The sequence below is a fragment of the Periophthalmus magnuspinnatus genome, chromosome 24 (assembly GCF_009829125.3).
Source record: "Periophthalmus magnuspinnatus isolate fPerMag1 chromosome 24, fPerMag1.2.pri, whole genome shotgun sequence".
NCBI lineage: Eukaryota > Metazoa > Chordata > Actinopteri > Gobiiformes > Gobiidae > Periophthalmus > Periophthalmus magnuspinnatus.
The window spans coordinates 5,031,272-5,058,531 of NC_047149.1; the positions used below are offsets into that span (position 1 = coordinate 5,031,272).

Sequence of the window (27,260 nt, forward strand, 5' to 3'; positions counted from 1 at the left end):
CAGGACTACACTCCAGTGGATAAGCTAACTGTACCACTGCTACTACTACTACTACTGCTACTAATACTACTGCTTCTGCTGCTGCTTATGACTGGAACTAAGGTGAGATCTGGGATTTGAATTAGGAAATTTTAGGGATTTTTTTCTTTTTTAAGCAAAATTTGTCTTGATTTTGAGTGTAATTTAATAACTAAGAGAAGATTTGCAGGTTATAAATCAGAAAGTGTGCAAAAATGTAAAAAAAAAAAAAGAAAATATACTGACAGTGAATATTGAAGTAATATGCAATGCCAATTTCCACATATGTAAGGATTTTATCAGCTTGAGTCATATCAACACAAAATAATGCTGCATGAAACATTTGTGCATGACTAAAATATATAAACTGAAACTGAAATCAAAACTTAATATTGAAAAAAATTGCATCATTTATTTTGCAATCTGATGGACCGGGGATATTATTTGGAAATGTTTAAAGCTATATGTGAAAAACTGAAATTTTAAAGATTTTTTATTTATTTTTTTTGTTTGGTTTATTTTGTGTGTTTTTTTTTTTGTTTTTTTTTTTATTCAAATAAGGGTTCACACCTCTTGTGTACTGTCAATGTCTGTCGGCTGTGTTACATAGTGATACTAAGCTAACGTCCTGCTACTAGTTGTTCCTAGTTTAATTCTCTATATTTTTTCAGTGTCTATATTTCTCATGTATTTTGAAGTAATTACAATTTTTCAAACTCTAAATATTTGGTGAACCTTGGACTAGTCATGGTTTAGATCTGGACTATTCATGGTTTGGATCTGGACTAGTCCTGGTTTAGATCTGGACTAGTCCTGGTTTAGATTTGGACTAGTCCTGGTTTAGATCTGGACTAGTCATGTTTTAGATCTGGACTAGTCTCAGTTTAGCTCTAAACTAGTCCTGGTTTAGCTCTAGACTAGTCCTGGTTTAGATCTGGATTAGACCTGGGATTTTGCATGGATTTAATGCATAAGAAACAGTTTTAGTCCTGGTTTTGACCTAGTTATTCCTGGTTTAGTCCTCTGTTATAGCTCCTTCTAGTGTCCTGGTTGAGACCTGATATAGATCTGGCTTTGGTTTGGTTTTGTTCTGGTTTAGTCCTATAATACAATAATTATTATTCCTACACTACGCTAGTCCTACGCTAAACCTGGACTAGTCCCAGTGTAGGTCTAGACTAGTCCTGATTTAGGTCTAGACTGGAGTCCTGGTTTAGATCTGGGTTAGCTCTGAGATGTTCTATGGATTTACTGTAGTAGAATATATTCAGTCCTGGTTGAGACTTGTTTTAGTCCTGGTTTAGACCTAGCCATAAGTTCCTTGTTATTTTCGGTTAAGTCCTCTTTATTACTCTTTCTTTAGTCCTGGTTTAGACCTAGTCATAAGTACTGCTAAATATTGAAATTCCTCAAATGAAAATTCTAAAGTGACACATTTTAAACAACCTGATCTCCCAAGACCTGGTTTAGTCCTAGTTTAGACCTGATATAGATCTGGAGTAGTTCTAGTTTGGATCTATGCTAGTCCTGGTTTAGACTAATCCTAGTTCAGGGCTAAACTAGTCCTGGTTTAGATTTGCACTAGCCTTGGGATTTTGTATGGATTTACTGTAGTAGAAACATTTTCAGTCCTGGTTTACACCTAACCATAAATTCTATGCTATTCCCAGTTTAATTCAGTTTAATCCTCTGTTAATGGTCCATCTTTAGTCCTGGTTGAGACCTGGTTTTGTCCTAGTTTAGACCTGATATAGACTTTGGTTTGTTTAAGTTCTGGTTTAGTCCTATAGTGCAATAATATTTACAGTAACAATTACAGTCCTGGTTTAAATCTGAGTTAGCCCTGAGATTTTGTATGGATTTATCGTAATTTAGTCCTGGTTTAGACTGAGTCATAAGTACTGCTAAATATTGAAATTCCTCAAAAAAGAAAATTCTAATCTGAAGTCCAATTTTTAAAAACGTTTAAAAATGTAATTAATAATTTGCCTTTTTGCTGTGTCATGAAGTCATTGGCGTGAAGAGTTGCGAGTTGACTTGTGACAGTCATAACCAGATCAGCTGTGGTGACACTTATACAGAAAGTGAGAGAGAGAGAGGGAACAGCATGTGTAGTACACGCGGTCTGAGAGCAGGCAGGGAATTAAACCAACAACTTCTCAAGAATATGGGCCCCGTGAGAATCTGCAGAGCTAGTTGTGTCAGAGTTCAGATCTGGTTTTGGCCTGTTTTAGACTCGATATGGTTTAGGTTACAGTTAAACTTCATTTAGACCTGGTTTTGGCACAGTTAGACCTGATTAAGATTAGAGTTAATTTACTGTTACATCCGGTTTAGATATGCTTTAAATGGGAATTAGGAGTAACTAGGTTAAGGTTAGAATTAGATCTAGTTGAGAACTGGTTTAGACCTGGTTTAGACCTGGTTTAGATATGTATTAGACTTGGTTTAGATATGGTTTAGACCTGGTTTAGACCTGGTTTAGACCTGGTTTAGACCTGGTTTAGACCTGGTTTAGACCTGGTTTAGACCTGGTTTAGATATGGGACCTGGTTTAGATATGGGGTTAGATCTAGCTGAGACCTGGGTTAGACCTGGTTTATACGTGGTTTTGGTTATTATTAGACCTTTCATTGAATTGTAATTTTGAGTCAAACCCAATTCACAAAAAATATAAATAATTTCTGGTATTACATTTTGGATTAGTCCTGGTTCAGACTTGGGTTAGTGTTGGTTTAGACCTGGATTAGTCCTGGCTCGTCTCAAGCTTGGTGTAGACAAGGATTTATATTAATTTATATTTCCTAGCTATTAACTCCATTAAAGTAAAATATGAAGTGTAAGTTTAACACTTAAAGAGTCATTTTCACCACTGTGTAAAAACACGCTTCCAGACTTGGTTCACTGATCTTAACATGTTTCTGTTGTTTGTCTGTTGTGGTTTTGATGAGCATCGCTGCATCTGCAACAAAAGAAAGTCCAGATCACAGAGTGGAAATTGTACATGATTTCTTACTGTGTATTTAGCATATGTAATAACTATCACTGTGACCACAATAATGCACAGAAGAAATGCACACGTAATCTGAACACAAACAATAAAATACAAAGTCACTCTTAATTCATATGTACTATTTTATTATGATCTTTCTCCACTGCACAGAGAGAAGGCCCTGTGATATCTGCCTCCACAAACACTAGTCCCACCTCATGTGTTAGCCCCAGAAAATGTAAACTTTAAACCACCGTAATAATTAATGTTTGAAATAAATTGAAACCAATTACAAGCATGATAAAAAAAACTCATTATTGATGTATTAAACACTTATAGTTGGGTGTAAAATAGCACCAAGCGTGTGAGTTAGCTTAGACTACGGTAAATTTGCAGCATCAGATCAATGTGGCTGCCATCACATTAAAGTTATTATCTTCAAAGTAGAAACAATTCTGGATGTTTATGACATTGTGGAGTAACATATTTTAGAAAATTACACATAGAAATGCAAAATCTGTGTTAATGCTGCCACTTAACCAGGCTAAATTATAAGCCACAAGACAAAAAGGTTAAATAAATCTACAGCACATTACAGCTTTAAGCTTCTCTCATTCATTTTTAATTATGGTTATTATTTTTAATTATACCACCAGCATTGAAAGCAGCAGAATGAACAGAGACAAGATGTTAGCTCTGAGGAGTGGGAACAAAGTGGGAACTGATTCAACTGATCTGATCTGGTTTGGTGTGGGACGGAGCTGGAGTTCAGAGTCACTTTTTGGATAAACTCTTTTGAGGGTCATTTTAACTGAACTCGTGTCATGTGACTTGTGACTGTTTGGTGTTTGGTGTTAGTTTTACTCTCTTTATTTGACTCTGCGTGGGCTAACTCTTGATATTAACACCAACACTGGCAGAAATTTGACTCTGTTCCTTCTGTAACAACTCTGATGAGTGTTTAAAAGGGGAAGTGTTCCATTAGGCCATTGTGTTGTAATCATCTCTGTGTAGGTCTTTGGTCTCTGCTCTTATCTAAGATCTCACACAGACAGAGGAGCACGTTCACTAGATTGAAGGAGTAACTAGGACTAAACAAAGCTCAAATTAACACCCCAGTGGTAAATAAGAACTACAGTACACCTGGACTACAAAAGGATTGATCTTTTGTTGATCATTGATCATTGTTCCCTCATCAAAAACCTGCCTGAAGAGGTTTTAGATGTCATCCATGCATGTTTGAGTAATTTAGCGATCTTTCCCGGGCCCTATTAAAACCAGCCTTACGATTAGCTCAGCCCACAAGCCTACGTCACCCACGCTCACAGGACAATACTCTCTGAAGAGTGATACAAAACTGTACACAACAACTTCACGAGCCTGATGCGATGTGCTGTAGTTTCATTAACGGGATACACACTGATTGTGTTGCTTTAGCGCTCTGAAGGGGGAGTGACTTAGAGTGTGAGTGACTTAGAGTGGAGAGCAAAGGGAACGGAGACTTGTTTTTGGCAAATATAGCATTTCAAAACAATAAAAGCTAACATGGTGATCTAAATATGTGATGTGTTAGCAGTTAATACATCATACAAGTAAAATCATCCCACCTCTTTGAATGGACTAGACTAGATTAGGCAGAACCAAGACTAGAACAGGACTAAACCAAGTGTGCATCAGGACTAAACTGGGCACAAACCAGGACCAAATGAAGTGTGAACGCACCTAAAAATGATCTGGACTACTTTTTTATAGTGCAGTACAGGATGCATGTTACATTGGTACAAAACTGGGCTGCACTCTTTGACTCTTTGAATGTTGAACTCTGAAAAAGTGAGTTAAAAGTGACAAAGTCAGCGACATTTAAAATCCAAAATCTGATGAAACTTCCTACTTATACCATCTTCGCCTTATTTGTGTTCCTCGCAGAACTCTTCGTCTCCTTCCCTCAGAAGATCATGTTGACTCCTCAGCCCACAGCGGACATGGACGCTCTGCAGGACATGGGCAGCTGGACAGAGGAGGACTTTGAGGACAAGTGCACCTACATTGTGATGGACCAGCCTGTAGAGGTGGAGGAGGAAGAGGAGCGCCGGGAGAAGAACCAGGTGGAGAGCCAAAGAACCAGGAGGAGCAGAGCAGAGAGGTCCCTTCCCAGGAACCTAGTACTGAAATGTAACGGAGCAGAGGTACGGATTACAAATGGGGAGGAATAAATGCTTACATGTTTGCATTAAATGTTGAAAGTAGACCATAAGATACAAATAAGTCTCTATGAGGTGGTAAGAGTTTGAGAACTGACAAATAAAAAAACAAATTAAAATTAATAACCTGCAATAGGCAAAATCTGTGAAGTAGTCAGCTTTATTCTATATGTTTTGCAGCTGTAAAACCCCTCACCACACACTTTATACACTTTTCTCATACAGGCATTAACATTTTCTCACATTTCTCTCATGTTTAATTAATTGATAGTGACTCAGGTGTATTTCACATTTCCTCTGCCCATGTTTCTTCGTCCTGGCACCGCTCTGCTGTAGTGTCGATCCAACATTTATGTAAATTTGGCTAAACGCATTCTATATTGTACAGGAGACACGGCACGGAGGAAATTGATTGAAACGGTCTACAGTCTCTTAGCCAATCAGGACGCAGAACACAATGCACGTTCATACACTGTAAAAAAGCGTGTAAAAGTGCACTAAAAAGATCCACAATACAGCAAGACCACAAAAGGTGAACCGCGACATAGCGAGGGACCACTGCATTACGTATTGTGGTTATTATGTCATGACGTTTTGGAATTTTCTCCCATGTTTTAATGTTGTTCATCAAAAAAAACATACCTGAAGAGGTTTAAGATGTCATCCATGCATGTTACCGTTAACTGTAGGAACCTGTAAAATGCTCCGCCCACAAGTCTACATCCCCCATACTCCCACAAGACAATTCTCCATAAATATACAAAAACATGATACAAAACTGTACACTACAACTTCACAAACCTGATGCAATGTGCAATACTTTCATTATCGCTAGTTGTGTTGTGATACCGTTCAGAAGGGGGAGTGAGCAAAGGGAGGGGGGACTCAAAACAAAAGATAAAATGCTGAATAACTGTTTTATTTAACTTATCAAGATATTTTATACACACCAAAACGTATTTTTCCATATATATATATCTTAGTCAAGTAATTTCCACCTGCAAATCCCTTTCTCTCTCTTTTTCCCAAGCGCCTCCAAACCCATATTTAGTCACACCGCTGAACCCCTGCTATATTTACCCATGTTTACAGAACAGTTGTGTCTACACTTGTTTATGTCGGCGCGTCTCGTCACTTCCTTCCCTTTAACTCATCCTCATTCCTCCAACGGGATGTTTTTTTCCTTTTTTTTTCCTGTGCCAAATCCGGAACAATAACCGAGAAAAGCCCTCACTCACCTCGCGATCTCTATGATTACAAGGCCCGCTGTGTGCTTTGTGTGCGAGCTTTGTGTGCAATTACCGCATCACATGTCAGGTTAGAACGCGCTCGATCTGGAGGTGAGACTAGAAGATCAGTTACGGTAATTTGTCACACAAAGAAACAGCTAATCTGCCATTAAGAAGGATGGAAAACTGACAAGGCAATTCAGCCCAAATAAAAGAAGACATTTGAGAAGTTAGTTTGACGTGTTTGTGGTGATTTGGGCATGGAAATCGGAAAATAATGTTGTTTTGCTATTTACACTGGCAGTTCTAGAGGTTCTACTTTGTATTACTGTAACTATATAACTTATTGTATTTCTTAGGAGCCACTGGGTTTTACAATCATTTCTTTAAAGGTCCTATAAACAAAATCTGCTCTTAGAATGTTAGTACCTCATCAAAAACAGACCTGGAATTGTGTTTTGTCTCAAAATGCTCTGTTCCACCTGGTGACGTCATGAAGCTAGTTGGTAGTTTTCAAGTTAACAGCTCATTTTATTTAGTTCAGTAGAGTTTGGCAACTGCAGGATTGAAATCGTCCAAATGATTCTAGCGGAGTTTGAAAACACAGTCGAGCACTTCCTGTATTACCACATGACATCACAAGGTGGAACAGAGTGTTTTCTGTTTAAGAGAAGTACAACAGCCGAAATCTGCAGGGTCCGTGTGTTAAACATGTGTGAATGAAACAAAACACAACTCATTATAGTGTAGATCAGAAAAGAGCATAATATGGGCCCTTTAAACATCTGGATGTAACAATATTCAAATTTCACAAAAAAAAAAAGTATCTAAAGCCATAGTATGTAACTTTGTAGTAAAAAGTAGACAAAAAGTTAAATAATTAAATATGTGTCCTTGCTGTGACCAGGCTTGCATCTCCACAAACCTGATTCTTATTTGGCCGGGAGCAGGGTCATCTCCTACTTGTTTCCATGGAAATGTTGTTTCTTTGACTGTAATCTTGAAAACAGATTGACATAAAAACGTATCTATCTCTATGGTGAATGTTCCACAGTATGGTTTTAACTTTCTATTTCCATGGAATCATGCAGGTTACAGTTGCATAGACTACTGTACCTTTAAACATTTTTATGTTTACATTACCAAAACATTAAAGCAAATAGTGTTTACTAAAACTACTGTATCTTATGTTCAGAATAGTAATATTGAAAACTATTTTTAACAAAACAAATCATTCTCCATAGAGATAGATAAGTTTTATGCCATAGGGTGGAATATTATAGGCAAAGAAACAACATTTCCATAGAAACGCAGGTGTAGGCCCACCTCCAGGCCCATAACAGTCAGGTTTGTGGAGATGCAAGGTTTTCAATGGAATAAAACATCCATAATGAAAAAAACACTTTTATTTGTATCTGTTTTTGGCCAGAAAGTTACATACTGTGTCTTTATGCCAACCAGACAAAGGTTTACAATGGCCGATGTTACATTCTTTTTTGTGAGTCACGTTAGTATCTAGTAACTGTACTTTTATGCCCCATTGTCTTTTACAGTACAATGCTACATAGCGGTTAGGATGAAAGCATAACCTTTGCTGGGGGGTGTCTGCGGCTCTTAGACACTTTATCTGCCCCACCCCGGAGGTATGATGGGGCCAAGGCCTGGTTTCACACCTAGAGCCGGCTTAACAGGAGTAGTGGTGAAATTTTAATACGCTAGATGAGAAGAGACACGGAGAGGATGATTGGCTTATGAAATATTCAGAGGAGAGACGCTAAATTCACGCTAGCACCTATACGGCATTACAGGTTAGGTTGGGTTTGGGATGGCCTGCAAGACCTGACTTCTTTTAAGAGGCGGTAGTACACTTGATTGTTAACACACAACATGTTTAGATCACCATGTTTACCTTTTGTTGGTTTGAAAATGTTATATACGCGAAAAAACAAAGCATTAAAGTGTGCGCTTAGTTTCAGCTGGGTCTAATCGCTGCATTAATCAAACATGCATGGATGACACCTAAAACTTCTTCAGGCATGTTTTTATTGAGGGAACAATGTTATAAGTGGTAGAATGCATCAAAAAGTCAAAAATAATCCCCCTCTTTAATTTTTGTTTCGTATTAGGCTATATCTTGTATCTATTCAAAACCTTGAATACATTTGTACGGTGAGTGGGCCCGCCTCTTCACAGAGCTGACCTGTAACATGGCCTGGTGACTAGTGATGGGCATGGCACATGGCAAGCACTATGGCGAGTAACTTTTGCTCTTATGACTACTGAAACATGAAACATCTATATTTTCATAAGGACCCACCCATCACCACCATCCCTACTTGTCTCAATGGAGGTGAAACATTTCAAGGGTTTATGTTAGAATTTGGTGTTTTTGTTCTCAAGATGAAAAAGGTTATCTAATCAGAAAGCAGAATGAGTCTCACATGAGTCTCTCATTTGGGTTGCCAGTTTCAGTGCTGAAATCCAGTTGATTGTCCTTAAATGACTCTCTCTGATCTGAACGGTCACTCTCTAAACCCCAGCACCTGCAGACAATCATGAGGCCTGTCCATAGACTGAGAATGAGACAAAAGTGTCTCTATCTGCAGGTTAAGGCTCTGTGCACCCAGGTTCAGCTGTGATTTTTGTACCTATTTTTTTAAAACATGAAGTCTACAGGTACATACAGTTCCTTTAATACTCTCCCCTGGTGTGTTCTCAGGTGGTTGGAGTGACCAGCACAGAGCTCATTCCTCAGGGCACACGCTTTGGCCCCCTCATCGGAGAACGCTACACAGATGACACCGTGCCCCAAAACGCTAACCGCAAGTACTTCTGGAGGGTGAGACCATATAGCCACATGTTTAGCATCTCCTGTAACATCCTGTCTGTCCAAAACTGGCACGACCTGGTCTAGCTAGGTTAGCACGTACTGCTCGTGCAACATCCTGTGAAACTATGACTAATCTAACGTTTCTGTCTGAAGACATTTGCATTTTAAATGAGAATAACATTCTTCTAACATCTTTATGGAGTTATTGCACAAGTGAGTGCAATGTCAGTGTCATTTCCTTTGAGGCTAAGTAGACAGGTGGTATGCACGTAGGGCCCAGTATGTGACTATAATTATCTAGCTTATTGAGAAAGACACACTATTGTTGCAGCAATAATTAAAAGCCCAAATTTTGCAAACCAAGCCAAATATATCAAATCCAAACAACTACCTCCTTAGGCCTACTATAAGGAGGTTATAGAGTTAAACATTCTTTTGCTATTTCATAACATGTACATGTCTAAACCAGTGGTTCTTCATCAAGGCCTAACATTTTTCAGTATAAAGTGGATTTGTTTAAACTACAGGGTAAGGTTGTCATAATGATCAAAAATCTGACACTAACTGATGATAGAGCATCAAAAGTAGATATATGGGCAAGTGCCATATTGATACTAAAGTCACAGGACAGAAATGGACCTTTGAGGTCAGCTGACACCTGAATATACTGAATGACCAGATTATTCCATCAATGGATTTATTCTTCCCTGATGGCACGGGCATATTCCAAGACAACAATGTCAGGATTCATCGGGCTCAAATTGTGACAGAGTGGTTCAGGAGCATGAGACATCATCATCAGAGTCCAGACCTTAACCCCATTGAGAATCTTTGGGATGTGCTGGAGAAGACTTTGTGCAGTGGTCAGACTCGAACATCATCAATGCAAGATCAGGGTGAAAAATGAATGCAACACTGGATGGACATAAATCTTGTGACACTGCAGAAGGGAAATCGAAACAATTCCACAGTGAGTGTGTGATGTAATCAAAGTTAAAGGCGAAACAACTAAATATTACAGTGTGTGAGCTTTTTTTTTTGGTGGCAACTATTTCTTTGGCCAGGCAGTGTATAAGACACATAGACTATTATACGCCCATGGACCACTATGAAATCTGCCCAGACCACTGATTACACAGTATATATATATATATATATATATATATATATATATATATATATATATATATATATATATATATATATATATATATATATATATATATATATATATATATATATATATATATATATATATATATATATATTCATGGTAATTTAAAAGAAAGTACTACGATTTAATGTTGAAAATCCCATTCTTTTAGTATTGTGACACTACTGGGGGGCAGGATGCTATTTCGTAAATAGGCCTACAGTAGTATTTGCAGGTTTTGCAATTAGCTAATTGCACCAATTCAGTTGAAGGTGCACTTCAATTTTTCTGGGGGAGATATTATTGCTTTACCTAGAATGCTCCACAGTATGGCATTAAACTTATCAATCTCTATGGAGACAAGCAGGTGACCAAGTTACAGGTCAGATCTGAGTTAAGAGGACCCTGCTCACAATAAGAATGCATGTTTTTCAAGGGATTTTTAGCAATAAAAAAACACCTGTAATTGAATGCATCCAGGAAAGATAAGTTTAATGTCATATCATGGAACTTTTCTGACAAAGCAATGACAGATGTCAGCATACCCATTCAAAGTCCATTATCTTAACTTAGCAATGACAATAACAATCTTATTCAAATTAAAAGCCAATTCCGTCGTGTTCCAGATGTCACACTGATAAAGAATCCCCCAAAACCACAGGACAATCTCATGTTTTGTTTCAGTGCTAGCCTCACAGCTGTTGGGTTCCAGTGACGCAGCGGTTCAGCTAACTCACTCAGCGTTAGCACCGTCAGTGCCAGTAAACAGTCACAACACGCGCTCCCCCTCCCCACAGTCACTCGGCTAGAATGCTACGCTGACTCTCACACTGACTCAGCGAGGAAGTGGCTTTGACATCCACTAATCACCACGCTACCATGACACAAGCTAACACATGCACGCTTACTGTTAGCCTTGGAGTCATGCACGCTCGGCTAAAAAGTGCACGGAAGAACTAACAAGTGAAGAGGCAGTTACCAGCATTATAATGAGTCAGGCTTACATGCAATCGTGTGTTAGAGGAGAGAGGAGTGCTATTTTTAACTGCTTATGTTGTTTTGGTGTGATTTAGAATGATAAAAAAAAATTTGGGTTTGTAATGGTGACTAAAAGATACTGTTGGGATGATGACAAGCTTTTCAAATTAGTTAAAGGGCCCAATTTCAAACCCTCCTTACGGTTAGCTGTAAGATTCTGTGCAATGCTCTGCCCACAAACCTACATCACCCACACTCCCAACACGATAATTCTCCATAAATATACAAAAACATGATGCAAAAATGTACACAGCAGCTGATTGTGTTGTGATTGCGCAGTGACTTGAAACTTACTTGGGTAAATATAGCATTTTCAAAACAATAAAAGGAAAAATGATGATCTAAATATGTGATATGTTAGCAGTTAATACCCCACAGAAGTAAAATACCCCCTCTTTAACCCCATGTCTGTGTCTTCAGGTGTTCCGCGATGGCCGCTTGCACCACATCCTGGACGGTCTGCACGAGGACCGCAGTAACTGGATGCGCTACGTAAACCCCGCGAGGTCCACGGAGGAGCAGAACATGGTGGCGTGTCAGAGCGGTCTGGACATCTACTTCTACACCATCAGACCCCTGCCCCCCGGTCAGGAGCTGTTGGTTTGGTACTGCCCCCAGCTGGCCCAGCGCTGCAACTATCCGCCGTTGGGGCATCTGGCTACTGACAACACGGGTGAGCGGGGCTGTTTTAAAGTGAAACTAAACAAAATTTTTTTCACTACTAATCTATGTATATGGTGTTTGAATAGCATCATCTACTGTTCCTAGTCATGTTTTGTTACTTTTTGTTCAAAAACACCTAAATTGAAGTGTGTGCTGCCTTCAGTGGTCTCTGCAATTTCAAGTAGTTGGTGACATCACACAAGACTGCCCTTATTACAGCCAGGTGTTTCTGATTACAAACATCTGGCTGCAGGGGCGGAGTTTGAAGTGTGGACCAATCACATTGTTCCTTATACCTTCCGACCCCGCCCCTATTCTCTCTTTACTCTCTTTACAATAAACTCAGTTGCTGTTTTTTTGGTGAATATAGCATTTTCAAAACAATTAAAGGTGTAACATGGTGATTTAGATATGTTATGTGTTAGCAGTTAATACCCCATAGAAGTTTAATACTCCCTCTTTAAAATAATAATAATAGAAAAAGAAACTGTATCTGTCCGGATGTGAATAGTTACACTTAGTACCAACGCTTCCCCACGTGTTAAAAGCATGCCCCCCAACCCCCACCCCCTGTCTCTCACTTTCTCTCTCTCTTTTTTGTTCCTCTCTCTCTCCTCCTCCTCTCTTTGTACTTGTGAATGGAGGGCCGTGGCTTCGGAGCAAGTCTTCCAGCTGTGCTCAAACGTAGCCTGCAGTCCCGGGCCCGTCTCGTTTTACCTCCTGGTCTATAGATCCACCTGGGACTCGCTCCTCTCTGCTTTCACCTGTCGCGCTCCTGTCCGCTCCTGTCTCCTTTGTGCCCCCCCCTCCCAACAAAAGGACTCTGGGTGTGACAGGATAACTTCTTAAATGGACGAACAAAGAGCGAGCAGGCGGGCAGTGTTTCATTAAGAAGAAGAAGAAGAAGAAGAGAAAAAAAACCCGCAATTTCGAGATGACAAAGCACATCGAGTATCAAAGCGAAGACAAGCGTTCTATTTACTGCTTAACTGTAGAAGTTTGTATAGTTTAAAGAAAGTGTTTGGGAATAATAGCTCATTGTGACATGGGTGTTAGTCTCCTAGGAGATGTTTTGGGGTTTTTTTGTTTTTTTTCTGGAATTGTTCCTTTAAACCAGGGACGTCCCGGGCACCAAATGTGGCCCTCAGACCTCACATTGCTATTTGATATATATATATAAAAATAGACTGTATAAAGAAGTGGACTAAGTGAGCGTGACGTCACCTATAGCATTCGGCTCCAGTCAAATGAAGCTCATGGAGTGATCATGAGGATAAGAGCAACCAAAGAGACAATCCAGAGCGAGGCTGTTGAAGGTAACGCCCTTCCCACTGGTTTAGTCATTCAAGCATGTGGGAAGGCGCCTGATTTGTCTGTTATTAATGTACCTGTCTTGATTTATGGACAGAATAGTGAAACAAAAATAGCAGGATCATGTAGAGATCATGTAGGTTAATACGAACATTTTAGGACCAAAATTACAAGCCTAACAGCAGCAGTTATAGAAAGGGGTGACAGTTTTTGTGAAGTGAAGTGGAGCCAGAGTCGATGGAGTCGGAAGCACGGTCATGATCGCTTCACATTTGTAACATGGTGGCTAGCAGGTTAGCTGTGTCCATTTATATATACAGTCTATGGTTTTTAGCCTTATTGACTGTACGGCGGCTATATCAGATCTATCTTATATGGACCAATACAAATGACTGACTGTATAAATCAGTCATCAGTCTTACCTTTTTAAAAAGGTACAACAATCACATCTGAACCTGTGTCCAGATCCTTCACCTGCAGATACAGACACATACAAGTGTGTGTCATACTCAGTTTATGGACAGGCCTCATGTGAAAGAACCTCCAGAATTCACTCACTGAGCTGCAGAGGCTGCACTAGCACTGAGTCATGAGTGTCTGCAGGTGCTGGGGTTTAGGTAGAGACCATTCAGATCAGAGAGAGGCATTTTAGGTTTAAACCAAATGGACTCATTCTGCTCTCTGATTGGATAATCGTCTTGAGAACCAAAACACCAAAATTATTACATAAACAATGTGGACAATGTTTTTGTAATAAAAAATACATCAGCATTACAATTGTTATCAGTAAAAGCTGTATGTGTTTTAAACATGTTTACCTCGTACACAGACACATGTTTATGGAATTTTAAATCAAAACTTTAGATAAGGTTCCTTTGAAATGCGTCTGAAAAGACCATTCATATTATCATAATGTGGAAAATTGGAAGGACATAACTTTCAGGCCCCCGGTATTTCAGGCTGTGCAAACAAATCTATAAATTGTCCAACATTATACACAGGAAGTCAGGAGAGTTGACCCTGTTTTCACTCTCAGCAAAGCCACACGACATCAACTGCCAAAGTGAGGAAAAGCTAAACATGCACACTTCACCTGCTTGCACACCAGGGTTGCCAGATGAGGAAAAAAAAACCCAAAACAATGAACCCTGCCCTCACAAAAAAGCTAACTAGTTAAAGTGCATATGACAGGACAGACCACACTTTTCATTCACATTTTGTTACCATGACTATATTAAAAGCCCTATTCTACCTATTATTTTCCTTCATGTATTTGAGCAAAATGTCTCTTGCCTCAGTACTGATGTATTGTTTGAGCAGTTTTTGAGGTCAAAATAAGTTTGCTTAATAAGTGTAGTGTCTGCATCTAATTATAAAGCATTTTAATATCTGAGACTCAGGAAGTGCACGTTAGCATGCTAGTTGTTGTCAGCAGAGTTGTGAAAAGCCCTTTTAAATTCATCCTGGTGAATCATTAGGATGCTCAGAATATATAAGGTGAGTGAGGAATAACTTTGGACCACTGCAAACCGTTTAAAATGAACCAGTTTTGTTTTTTACATTTTTAAGACAGAAAACTCTGGTACAGCGCCTTTAACTTAGCTTGTATTTTAGTAATTACTGGGTCTATTAACATTAAGTACAAGTGAAAAAAATGGCGTGACATGAAAGTGCCACTCTGGAGTAAACGTTGAAAAAGGCAACTCAAAATTTGCAAGCGACCTTCCAAAAATAGAAGTTGCTATAAAGAAGTTGACTTGGCAACTAATATCTCAGTAACAGTCAACAAATCCAGAGTGGATCACACACCTTCCCCCTCCCCCGCCACCTCCTCCTCAGGCTGAGCACACACACACGACCCCTGAGAGATATCCATCTGTCAGCGGGAAGTTCAAGTAGTGACCGGAGCACTTCCTAACTCGGCTTCCTCCTCCACACAAGAGTAAACAAGACCCAAGTGTTGTGCCAAAGGACTGTCAGCACTTAACAGGCTGTAGTTTAGAGGAAGGTTTGGATGACGGCATTTCTGAGGGTTGCAGTACAAAATAATTCTAATTCTAGAGAAGAGAATTCCCCCCAAAAGTCTGATTTTTTTAGTCAGGTTTAGATTTTAGATGTATTTACTTAATGTGGTGGTGTAATAGTGCCTTTGTATCAGTCCATCAATATCATTATTTGTCTGTGAGGGGCAGTTTGAGCACATGAGCAGTAAAATGCAATAATTATAGAAAAGCTCAAACAAAAGTTTGTGGCAGTGTGAGGAGAGTATTCCACAGGACAAAAGTGTCCCTCCTCTGTGTCATCTGTGTCCTAAGTGAACTCTGTACATGCAACAGGAAAGTCTCTGTCTTCTCTCCGTTGTTTCTGTCGTTAAAGAGGCAAGACATTCTCTTGAAGTGTTTCCTCTGGAACGTCTCCTGCGATATTTGGTGTAGAAAGTCTGTTGCATTGTTGTTAAAAGTCTGTAGCATTTCAAATCTGGCATATAGTTTGCTAAATGCCAGAATAATGAGAGGATGTTTTTTTGTTTTGTTTTTTTTTTACCTTTTTCTGTTACTTTCATTACTTATTTTAAGTAAGAAGCTCAAGCTCTAACTTCCTGGCTGATGTCTTGAGATGTTGCTTGAGTATTTCCACAGAACGTTCGTTCCTCATGATGCCATCTATTTTCTGAAATGCACCAGTCCCTCAGCAGCAAAACAACCCCACAACATGATTCAGTCCATGTTGGTACAGTGCTCGTTCTCTCTTGTCAGCTTCAGCAGCATCTTCACAAAGTCTTTTGCTTTTGTTCTTGGCTTGAAATGCACATTTTTTTTCAAAAGCGCAAGCAACCATGCAATTTATATGCAGCTTTTCTGGTGGAGGGTCTATCAGGTAAGATCTGCGGTGTAAAGAGCCAACTCTAAATAAGAATTCTTGTTCACTTTTAATATGAGATAAGTTCAAGGAACTGTATGTAGCCTGTAGACGACGATCACAACTTCAACCTTTGTGTTCAGAGTCTTCACCTGCAGATAGAGACATACAAGTGTGTCTCATTCTCATTATATGGACAGGCCTCATGTGAAATACCCTCCAGAATTCACTCACTGAGCTGCACAGGCTGCACTAGCACTGATTAAAAAGGGAGTTTATGTCAAATCAAATTTTTGGGGAAGTGGTTATAACGTTACTCCCTCATCAAAAACATGCTTGATGAGGTTTTAAATGTTACTCATGCCTGTTTGAGTAATTTTGCGATCTCTCCCAGGCTCTATTCAAACCCTCCTTATGGTTACCAGTAAGATTCTGTGCAATTATCAACCCACAAGCCTATGTCACCCATGCTCCCACACGACAATTCTTCATAAATTTTCAAAAACATGATTCAAAACTGTACACAGCAACTTGACAAACCTGATGCAATGCAATCCTTTTACTAGCGGGATGCTTGTGTTGTGGTAGTGCTCTGAAGGGAGAGTGACTCAGAGCAGAGACTCAGAGTGTCAACAACGAATGTCAGAGTTATTAAACATGTTAATATGTTGTTTTCGGTGAATATAGCATTTTCAAAACATTAAAAGGGAACATGGACTGTATAAATAAATGTATGTATAATATAAAGTGGACTAAGTGAGTGTAACGTCATCCATAGCGTCCAGTCAAATGAAGCTCATCGAGGCGAGCAGTTATAGACGTGAATTTGGAGCTGAGTTCCATATTTAGAATTCCAACCATGAGTATCATAGCAACCAAAGAGCCAATCCAGAGCAAGGCTATTGAATGTAACACCCCTTCCTGCCCGCACCTCTGATTTAGCAATGCTATCAAGGGAGCGACATCGGGGAAAGATTGATTCGTCAGTTATTAATGTTCATATCTTGATTTATGGGAACAATAGCAACATAAAACCACCAGGATAATGTAGAGCGGGTTAATGTGAACATTTTAAGACCAAAATGATGAGGCTCACTGTAGACGTTACAGAAAGAGGGATGACAATTTTTCCAATGTAAAGAGAGCCGGAAGAGTGCCCGTGATCACTTCCTATTTAAAATGGTTTAGCTGTAGTTTAGCTACGTCCATATATATATATATATATATATATATATATATATATATATATATATATATATATATATATATATATATATATATATATATATATATATATATATATATATATATATGTACAGTGTACAGTTTCCAGGCACTTTTTCTTTGATGGCGTCACTTGTGGAACTGTACCACTTGGCCCACGTCCCTGCCGATCCACCTGACCCACATTTTGACACCTCTTTTCAGCTTTATCTTGAGGAAAACTTCCTCGGTGAAACTTCAAATACACACTCAGACCTGGCCTATCTCCCTGAGTAAATAACATACAGTATCCAGCTCCTGTCCAAGCCACTATCTCTCCTTCTATCTCCTCTTATTGTTTGACTGGAGGTGTCCCTTTTCGTAAAGTGCCGGCTTAAAAAAGACCCAATGAAATGTGATGAAAAGCACGCAGCATGTATAAACCTTTGCTATCTGGTAATCAAAGCACTCACACAGGGCGGAGGGGGAATAAGGAGGACAAGATAAAACCACTTCAAAAGGCAGAGTAGCACAGAATCAGCCTTGTCAATGACACCACATCTGATTGAATTGACAGTTGATGTTTAAGGTGCTATATTTGATTTTTACTGTCTTAAAGTGCCAGGCAGACTTGCAGAGAGTACCCAAAAATGGTACTCAAGAGCAATGATACTTACAAAGTACTGGTCCAAATAATTACTCAAGTAAAAAACTATTTAAGAATAGCTCTACTCAAGTAAGATTAACTTAAAGAGTAACTGTCGAGATGTAACATCAGGTTTATAATTAGAAGTTAATTTGAAGCACAAAACATGAAATAATGCATCAAATCTGGCATTTTCAAACTGAATCATATCTGGAGGAGAAACATAAATGTTCAAATAATTTCATATTTTCAAAATAAAGCATAGGTCACTTTAGAGAATCTTAAAAACTAGTCATACGGCAGTTTAAACACTAGCATGCTAACTGCACACCGGAAAAAAAAAGCTTTATAATTAGATGCACACAGTATACAACAATCTTATTTTGAAATTGGCTGCAGGTCCTTTAAAAGGAAGGGCAGTAAGCAATAAGTACAAAATCATTTAACTACATACCACATTATAGAGTTAGTCAACAGGTTAATTAAATTCAGTCAAAAACATACCTGAAATTGTGTTTTGTTTCTTTCATGTAAAGGAGACATATTATGCAAAATCAACTTTAAATGTTACTGAGTTAAAGTGCACCTGCCAGTACATGTGGTCAATATTTATCATAGTTTTACATCAGTTAAGTTTCAGTGTGTGGAGAAAAGTATAAAAGAGAAGTACAAAATTACAGGAAGTAGCGGTGAGTTCTAAAACAGAATTCCTCTATCTATGTCATCAACACAGACTCTAAATTACAAAGACGATGTATGCACAAGGAAGGCATTTTTTACACTTAGCCCAGGTTTTGCCCTTTGCAACATATATGTTGCTTGGAAATCGTTTTGGAATTACGTCTATGTATGTCATGTCTGCTGCCCGCGTCCAAACAGGAAGTGCAATAATAAACTTCATCAACTTTTAAAAACTACCAAAAAAATAGGTTGAATTTTATATAATGAATGAAGCTATGTTTTGGTGAAGTCAGGAGTCTAGGAGCAGGTCTCTCACTCCTCCACAGCTCCTCCCCTATCCCAGTTACCCCATTTAAACCTGGATGACTATCCAACACTGGTGGTCAGGAGTGTAGCGCCATTTGCTGGACATATGCATGTACTGCAGCTTTTCGCACCTAAAATAGCCTATACCTCATACATCCACCTGCAGTTATACCTGCTACTCTCGATTGACTAGTCATCTTACTTTTAAAGAGCTGAGGATTTATGTAAACAAGCCTTAATAAACTCACTCCCATTTATATTCAGTGAGCTGAGCACATAAATCATTATAATTAAAATAAGTTGACTAATACAATTTTGGTCGACTAAGACTACATCGACTGAATAATGGACTAGATGACTAAGGACCTACAGCCCTAAACATTCTACCCACCTCTGATTAACATTAAAAAGGACCTAAAGTACTGTTTTTTTCCAAATACTTAGTCATTTCTGTTCTTTTCATATTCCTTACAGAAAAGACTTCGTCCTCTCAAGACAAACCCAGTGGCAAACGCGGGCACAGCGTCTCCGAAATCCTCCGCAGAGACGACCCACCCAAACCCAAAGAGTCCAGGAAACTTGCGGACGGTCCCCTGTCCCGACCGGACCCTGCACTTTTCCCGTTGTGCCCCCGCGTCCTGTATCCCATCCAGCCCCTCACCGAGACCCCCCGCTACCCCACCATGCCCGTCTGCACCCCCCCTCCTCCCAAGAAACCCGTGCTGGCTACTGTGCCATTCCCGTACAATTCCATACATGACCAACTCCTCCCTGTCCGACAATCTTACGTCATACCGCACTACTCGCTCCTACCTCAAATTTACCCTTTGTACAACGAAAGATTGAAACCAAACTTAGCATTACCGCAAAACGTGCTTCCTTTTGATAGCTACGTGCCATTCTTACATTCGCTAAGGAACAAGGAACTGTACAAGCAATCCAACCCAAAAGAGGGCAAACACCTCAAATGCTACCTCAAGAGCGAACCTACTAGTGCGCGATCGCTAGCACCAATGCCATCCAATGACATGGCGATACACGGAGGAGGGGTAGTACCATCGCTGGCCACGGGGGGTGCAGGGAGCAAACCGGAGCGGGGCGAGGAGGCAGAGGGGGAGCTGAGGAGGAGTAGAGCCCACATGGGAGGCCAGGCGTTGGGCTACAAGACGCTATCCTACCCCCTGACCCGGCAGAATGGAAAGATCCGCTACGAGTGCAACGTGTGCAGAAAGGTCTTCGGACAGCTCTCCAATCTGAAGGTAAGACAGACATACATTAGATATTGTTGATAATTTGCAGGTCATGTCATCAACATTCCCTGGGGGTGTGATGCTAACTGTAGACACTGCTCTGTCTGAAGCTCTGTTGCTCAAGTTAGACTTTAATCTGAGCTTTGTTTTACCACAATCTGACCATAAAAAACTAAGTTAGCTGGAGCTACAACAGGTGAGCTGATTCGTGTTCTTAAACAAGTCCCTCTCAAATAACATTTACAGTTACAAGCTACCTAATGTAAACTAACGGTCTTTAAGTTAATCACTCACCCATTTTTTGGAACCTAAACAGGACCATGAACCATCATAGTGACCACAGGCTCCTGAAAATGTGTGGTTTAAATCCATTTTGTATTCCCCACAGTTGATTTCTAGCTTTGTCTTTGTTCCTTATTCATGAAACAACGACCTTTCAAAAGCTTGACCACAAATTGTATAAAATATGTAAATAATGTATTAATAATCTAGCATAACATAGGATTGCCTGTGTGTATATCTCACTAACTACCAGTCACTACTAACAATCTTAGCCTGGCCTAGCTTCTTACCTCAGCCTCAATTATAATCTCTTTTTAACATGAGATGTGTTGTCAGAAACATGTTCATTGTTTTCAGTCAGTTGATGGACCCGGAAGTGACATCACACTTAACAACTCTATTGATTTTAAGATTCTGTCCCATTCATTTTAACAGCAAAATAAAAACATAGATTTAGACGTCTGCAGACAGCACAGATAAATGATTGCGGTGTATTTGTTTGTTACATTTGCCAACGAGTAATAGGCCTAACAGTCAATATGTAACTCCAGCTCCAGTTTCTAAAGTTCACTAACGCCCACAAACTGCACACGCTATCTTTTAGTTTGTAGACGCAGTTTTGCGCCTGGACTCACGAATCTGGCCCTAAGAGCGCAGGCTGTATATAACTTCAAATAAAAAAAACAAAACAGATGTTGTGTATCTACTCAATCAGATACTATGCATATACAATCCTGATTACTTAAGTGTCACTCAAACCACCTCAGCATTTAAGAAACATGAAAACCATACCAGTCCTATGCAGATTTGTTGAGCCAGTGAGTTGAGTGGTTGTGGTTGTCGTGCTGTGTCCAGGTTCATCTCAGAGTGCACAGTGGAGAGAGGCCTTTCACATGTCAGACCTGCTCTAAGACATTCACCCAGCTGGCCCACCTGCAGAAGCACTACCTGGTCCACACCGGAGAGAAGCCGCACCAGTGCAAGGTACTCATTGTGCAGCCGGACCTAGCAGTCAGCAGCCAGATCAACAGCAGCCTGCCATTTTGAGGGCAATTTCGTATCCGCGCCGACTGTATTACACACATAGATTTCAAGGTTGGGTTGACCTTTACAGAAAAACTCATTGCAACAATATGTCATGACATATATTCTTAAAGTAGAACCATTGTGCAATATTCATTCAAAAACAATTTAATAAAAGAAAAAAGTCCACTGATTTACCACTGACTGCCTACATGAAGCTGCTAAATCCCACCCGTATCACTGATTATGAAAATAAAACTGGTGAAGTGAGTACAGAGCAGTGGGCGTGTGCTGGTGGAGGTGAAAACGTGGGCTGATCGGAGCAGTAACATCTTGAATACGGGAGAATCAAGATTACTCAAACTCATGCATGAATCACTCTAAATACAGCTTCAAGAGGGTAAATGAGAAGGAAAACAACAATAACATGGTTAGAAGCTCTAAAAAGTAAATTGCAAAATAGGTACACTTTTAATGAGTGAGTTTAAATATGGAGCACTTCCTGTATTACCACATGACATCACAAGGTGGTACAGAGTGTCTTCCATTTGAGAGAAGAACTCTCTATGTAGAGTTTGTGTGTTAAATGTGTGTGAATGAAACAAAACACAACTCCAGGTATGTTTTTGATGAGGATATATTATAACATAGATCAGAAAATTATGTAATATGGGCCCAAAAACATAAAAATAATTCTGCTGTGTTTAAAACTCACAGTAAAACCCACTGTTTCCCTGTTGTCTCTGTCAGGTGTGCCACAAGCGCTTCAGCAGCACCAGTAACCTGAAGACCCATCAGAGACTCCACTCGGGTGAGCGGCCGTACCAGTGCAAGCAGTGCCCCGCGCGCTTCACCCAGTTTGTCCACCTCAAACTGCATCGACGCCTGCACACGGGAGAGCGCCCCCACCAGTGTCCACGCTGCCACTGCGCCTACCTGCACCACTGCAGCCTACATCTACACCTGCAGGTACTAGTGGGCAATATGGACTAAACAAAAAAATTTACATGTTTTTTTTTTTTTATTTATCAGAACTGTGTTCAAATGCGCCTGTGAATGTCTTGGCTGAGGTTTAGCAGAACATGTGTAGGTCTAGCTGTATTACATTGAATATATTGAAAGAGATTCAATTTACAAAAGTTACCAAGTGTCATTTTATTAAGTCATCTGAGGCTTGCACAATGTTTTATCAACATAAGTTTTTAGTCCACTAAAAAAGAAGTATCCATCCCTCATGTATCCAATTCACTTGTGATTTTTTTTTTTTTTTTTTTTTTTTTTTGGGGGGGGGGGGGGGGCAAATGTTAAAAAATGTTCAGTAACTATTATTTTACAAGCAAACCCACCACAAAAAACAACAAAACAAAACAAAACTGCTTTCTACAGTGAAATGGCATGATGAAGAGGAAGTCAGTGGAACCAAGACTGCAATTTACTAAATGTGATTCTATCTTATTACATAACATTAATAAAGCTTTTGTTTTGTTGTATAAAGACATGTTTCATTCACACATATTAAAACAAAAACCCTGCAGAGTTAGACTGAAAACACTCTGCTCCACCTTGTAATGTCATGTGGTAATACATGAATGTATGTGGTATGTTTTTAAGGAGCTAACAGTGTGCTAGCATGGCTAAAAGTTCACAGGAGTCAATTGTGCATAATATAGGACCTTTAAATACTAAATAACAGAAAAGCATAATATGTCTTCTTAAATATGCCTTTCACCTGTCTCTCTAGGGTTTCTGTCCTATGTCCTCGGGCGTGTCCAATCCAGAAGAGCTGCACCACATCAACTCAGAGATCGAGCGCTTCGACTTGAGCGAGGCGGCCGAGCAGCTGGAGGCCACGGCCGCCGAAGTGCACCTGACCAAGGGCGACGTGCATGAGCTTATCAAGATCATGGAGCAGAGTCAAGTTTACAAGAAACCAAGAGGGAGCGACAGTGTTCTGCAGTGTATGCTACCCCTGTACCCCAACAGCATCAAGCAAGAGTCTGCGACAGAAGCGTGAGGGAACAGAGAGCGATTCTGGAATTAAATGGGTCTTAAAGGTCCTATATTATGCAATACTGACTCTTGTGAGCTTTAAACCATGTTACCTCCTCAAAAATATTCCCAGAGTTGTGTTTTGTTTCATTCACACATGTTTTAGTAACACTTTATTATTAGTCTATATCACAGAGTATATATATGAATAGACATAGCTAGCCAGCTAGCCGTCGCCTTCCAAATTGAAACTCACCATGGGTGCAAAATGGTTCCTTCAAGCTCTGGTTGCAATTCACTTTGTATTGAAAAACCATCGCCCCTCTCTCTGTAACTGTTGTTGTCAGACTCATCATTTTATAATGTTCCTATTAATCCACCCTACATGATCATTATTTCCCTATTTTGTCCTTAAATCAAAAGATGAACATTAATACCAGACCAATCTGGTGCCTGTTTTCCCCGAGGTTGCTCCTGTTAGCGTTAGCAACAGGTTTGACTGACCACTCCTGGGCAGGGGCGTTATCTTCAACAGCCTCGCTCCTGATTGGCTCTTTGGTTATGTGCTTGAATTTCCAAATATGATCCCTAGTTGCAGATTAACCGGTATAAATGCTAGCTATCCTGCAACTGAACACTATGAGTCACACTCCCTTAGTCCGCTTCTATTTTACAGTGTATGGGCTGTCTACATCTCAAAAATGTTCTGTTCCACCTTGTGATGTCATGAAGCAGTTGCTTTCAAGTTAACTGCTCCCTTTTATCTTTTGTGCAGTAGAAATTGGAAATTATAGCACTTCCTGTATTATCACATGATGACATCACAAGGTGAAACAGAGTGTTTTCAGTTTGAGAGAAGAACTCAGCCTAAATATGCAGGGTTTGTGTGTTAAACATGTGTGAATAAAACAAAACAACTCCAGGTCTGTTTGTGATGAGGAAACAACATAACTTAGAGTAGAGAATAGCATAATATAGGCCCTTTAACAACAACAAAAGAACAAGACTAAACCAAGATCCAAAAAGGAGATTTAACCTGAACTGAATGAAAATTAAAGAAGGGCTGGTGAAAAGAAACCAAAGAACTTAACCAGAACTGAACCAGATTCACAAAGTCTTTGACTAAAATGAGCCTTACCAACTGAAACAAGACCAAACCAACACGGACTTAAAGGGGGTATTATGCAAATTTGTATTTTATTTTATTTTATATTTTTTTTTACATTGTTTCATGTTATTATGTTCCTTTATTCAAAACATGCCTGAAGGGGTTTTAGATGTCATCCATGCAAAGTTAACAGAATTTGACCCAGGTCATTGAAATGTTAAATGGACTAAAATAAACCTTAGCAACAACTGCACCAAAACCAAAACCAGACTTAACTGAAACTGAACCAGATCATTAATTCTTTCTTGGACCAAAATGATCCTCAGCAACAACTGCACAAGAACTAAACCAAGACCAATGATGGGTTAAGCCTGGATTAGAAAAAAAGGATTTGAAGGACCAAGGCCAAAGATGAACTTAAACTGAACTGAGCTAATTTACCTTAACTTGGATTAAACCAGCAGTTGTTATAAAAGCAGCTCCTATGTTCAAATTATGCTGTCTGCACCTATTTATAAACCCAACCAGGACGTAGGCTGAAATCTGTTGCGCTATTAGAATGCTAGTTAATGTTAGCCTTACCGTGATGTAAATCTCTGCTCTGGAATCTGAAAGTTGTGAAAAGTTTTTATAAACTCATTGTGGTGAATAATTAGGATGTTCTGAATGCATACGGTAAGTCAGAAATAACTTTGGACCACTGAAATAGTCACATTTAAGACAATAAACATCAGATACAGCGCCTTTATCCAAAACTATAAAATGTCAAAAAGACTAGACACTAGCACTGGAACTTTGATTGTAAAAAATGGCATATGAAACAGTTTCCAAAATCACCCAAGGGGGCGGTAACATTCAAAGTTACGGAGGCCTTACATATTTCCTATCAAAACCACCACAGCAATTACTATGGCATTAAATTTGTCCTTTGACACTTTGTAATAATAACACCTTAATTAACCTTATTAAAGCATGAACGAGGACTCAATTAATAATGAACAAATTGAGAAAAATAATTTAGTTAATACTTAATTAATACATTAATTAGCAGAAATGCTAATCAAGGTATTAATTAACTAGTTACCATAAACTGTATGTATCTCTGAGCATAGCTAACCTGCTAGCATTCCAAATAGGAAGTGATAATGGATGTATTTCCAGCTCCATCATCTCCATTGGCTCCAATTCACCTTCTGTAGAAAAAATGTCGTCCCTCTCTCTGTAACTGCTGCAGGGAGCCTTGTCATTTTGGTCTTAAAAAACCCACTCTACATGATTATGGTGTTTTTTATTTTGTCCGTGAATCAAGATATGAACATTGATAACAGACACATCTGGTGCCTTCTCTCTCTGAGTTCACTTCCACTACCATAAGCAACAGACAGCGTTTCTAAGAGCCCGTCCCCTGCCAAACCAGCAGTGCAGGTGGGACGAGGGTGTTACCTTTAAAAGCCTCACAAAACTCATTTGACTGGAGCTGAACGCTATGGGTGACGCCACACTCACTTAGTCTGATTCTTTATACAATCTGTGGTAGTTACTACATCTGGCAAGTGTGCTAATTAATTAAAGTGCATATGACATTTCATATTTTTTTAATTTTGACTTGGTTTGGCAGGATAGTACCTGGGCTAAACATTTATCATAGTTTTATATCATAGTCATAGTATAGTTTAACTATGATAGTCACTTAAAGAGAAGAAAAGTACAAAAAAGTTCTAAAACAGAATCCGTCTACCTATGTCATCGACCAAAAATTCTTTCCAAAATACAGGCACAATTTACGCACAAGGAACACTTTTTTCTGATATATTAATAATTGATTTAACAAAATAAAGGTGTTGACATCTGTTTTTATTAGTCTGAACATAACTATTGTGTAATTTAGACACATTTTGTTAACATTATGGTTGCTAGGTAACAGGACTGGAATCATCTCTATTCATGTCATATATGCTGCCCGTGTCCAACCAGGAAGTAATTAAATGATAAATTATAAAAAAATTTAATAAATTATATTTTTTTAAAAAAAGACAAAATTAGAAAACATTTTTTGTTTGTTTTAAGAAAAAGTACTCTGTCATGTCATATGCACTTTAAGTAGTTAGTATGCACTTTAAGTACTATTTGCTGAATACATATTAACTCTTTATCTTACTGTTCATGCTTTATCAAGGTGGAGTTGTAAGTGTTACTCTATTAAGGACTAAAATAAAACTCATCTAGGACTAAACCAAGACAAAAATAGGTCTGGGGACAAAATTCTAAACTAAGGACTAAAACAAGACTAAAACTGGCATTAACAGAATACATATGCGCACACCACATGTTGAGAAGCGCTGGCCTGACACTCTTAATCCCATGTGTAATCCTGCAGCATCTGTCTGTGTGCCCGTACCTATCATAAGAACTACGCCTTAACCCTAGCACAGACGGCCTATTGTAGCGTGACCAGAAGCAGGACTTTTGATCCCAGTG

The 27,260-nt window shown here is 39.2% G+C and overlaps 1 protein-coding gene across 1 annotated transcript; it reads left to right on the forward strand.

The window, feature by feature from the left end:
* Window positions 1–59: 59 nt before the first annotated feature.
* prdm1c (PR domain containing 1c, with ZNF domain) lies at window positions 60–26,703 on the forward strand. The gene is made up of 8 exons (XM_033991403.2): window positions 60–102; window positions 4,937–5,196; window positions 9,160–9,279; window positions 11,882–12,134; window positions 19,605–20,389; window positions 21,518–21,646; window positions 22,436–22,654; window positions 23,427–26,703. Exons 2-8 carry the CDS (start codon window positions 4,966–4,968, stop codon window positions 23,697–23,699), a joined length of 2,010 nt encoding a protein of 669 aa, XP_033847294.2. The 5' UTR covers window positions 60–102; window positions 4,937–4,965; the 3' UTR covers window positions 23,700–26,703.
* The last annotated feature ends 557 nt before the right edge of the window (window positions 26,704–27,260 follow it).

Excerpts from the sequence above, each read along its gene's own strand:
- prdm1c (XM_033991403.2), top strand. The coding sequence starts at position 4,966 with ATGTTGACTCCTCAGCCCACAGCGGACATGGACGCTCTGCAGGACATG. Across the intron at positions 12,135-19,604 it reads TCTGGCTACTGACAACACGG|AAAAGACTTCGTCCTCTCAA; the intron begins GTGAGCGGGGCT and ends TATTCCTTACAG. Across the intron at positions 21,647-22,435 it reads AGAAGCCGCACCAGTGCAAG|GTGTGCCACAAGCGCTTCAG; the intron begins GTACTCATTGTG and ends TGTCTCTGTCAG.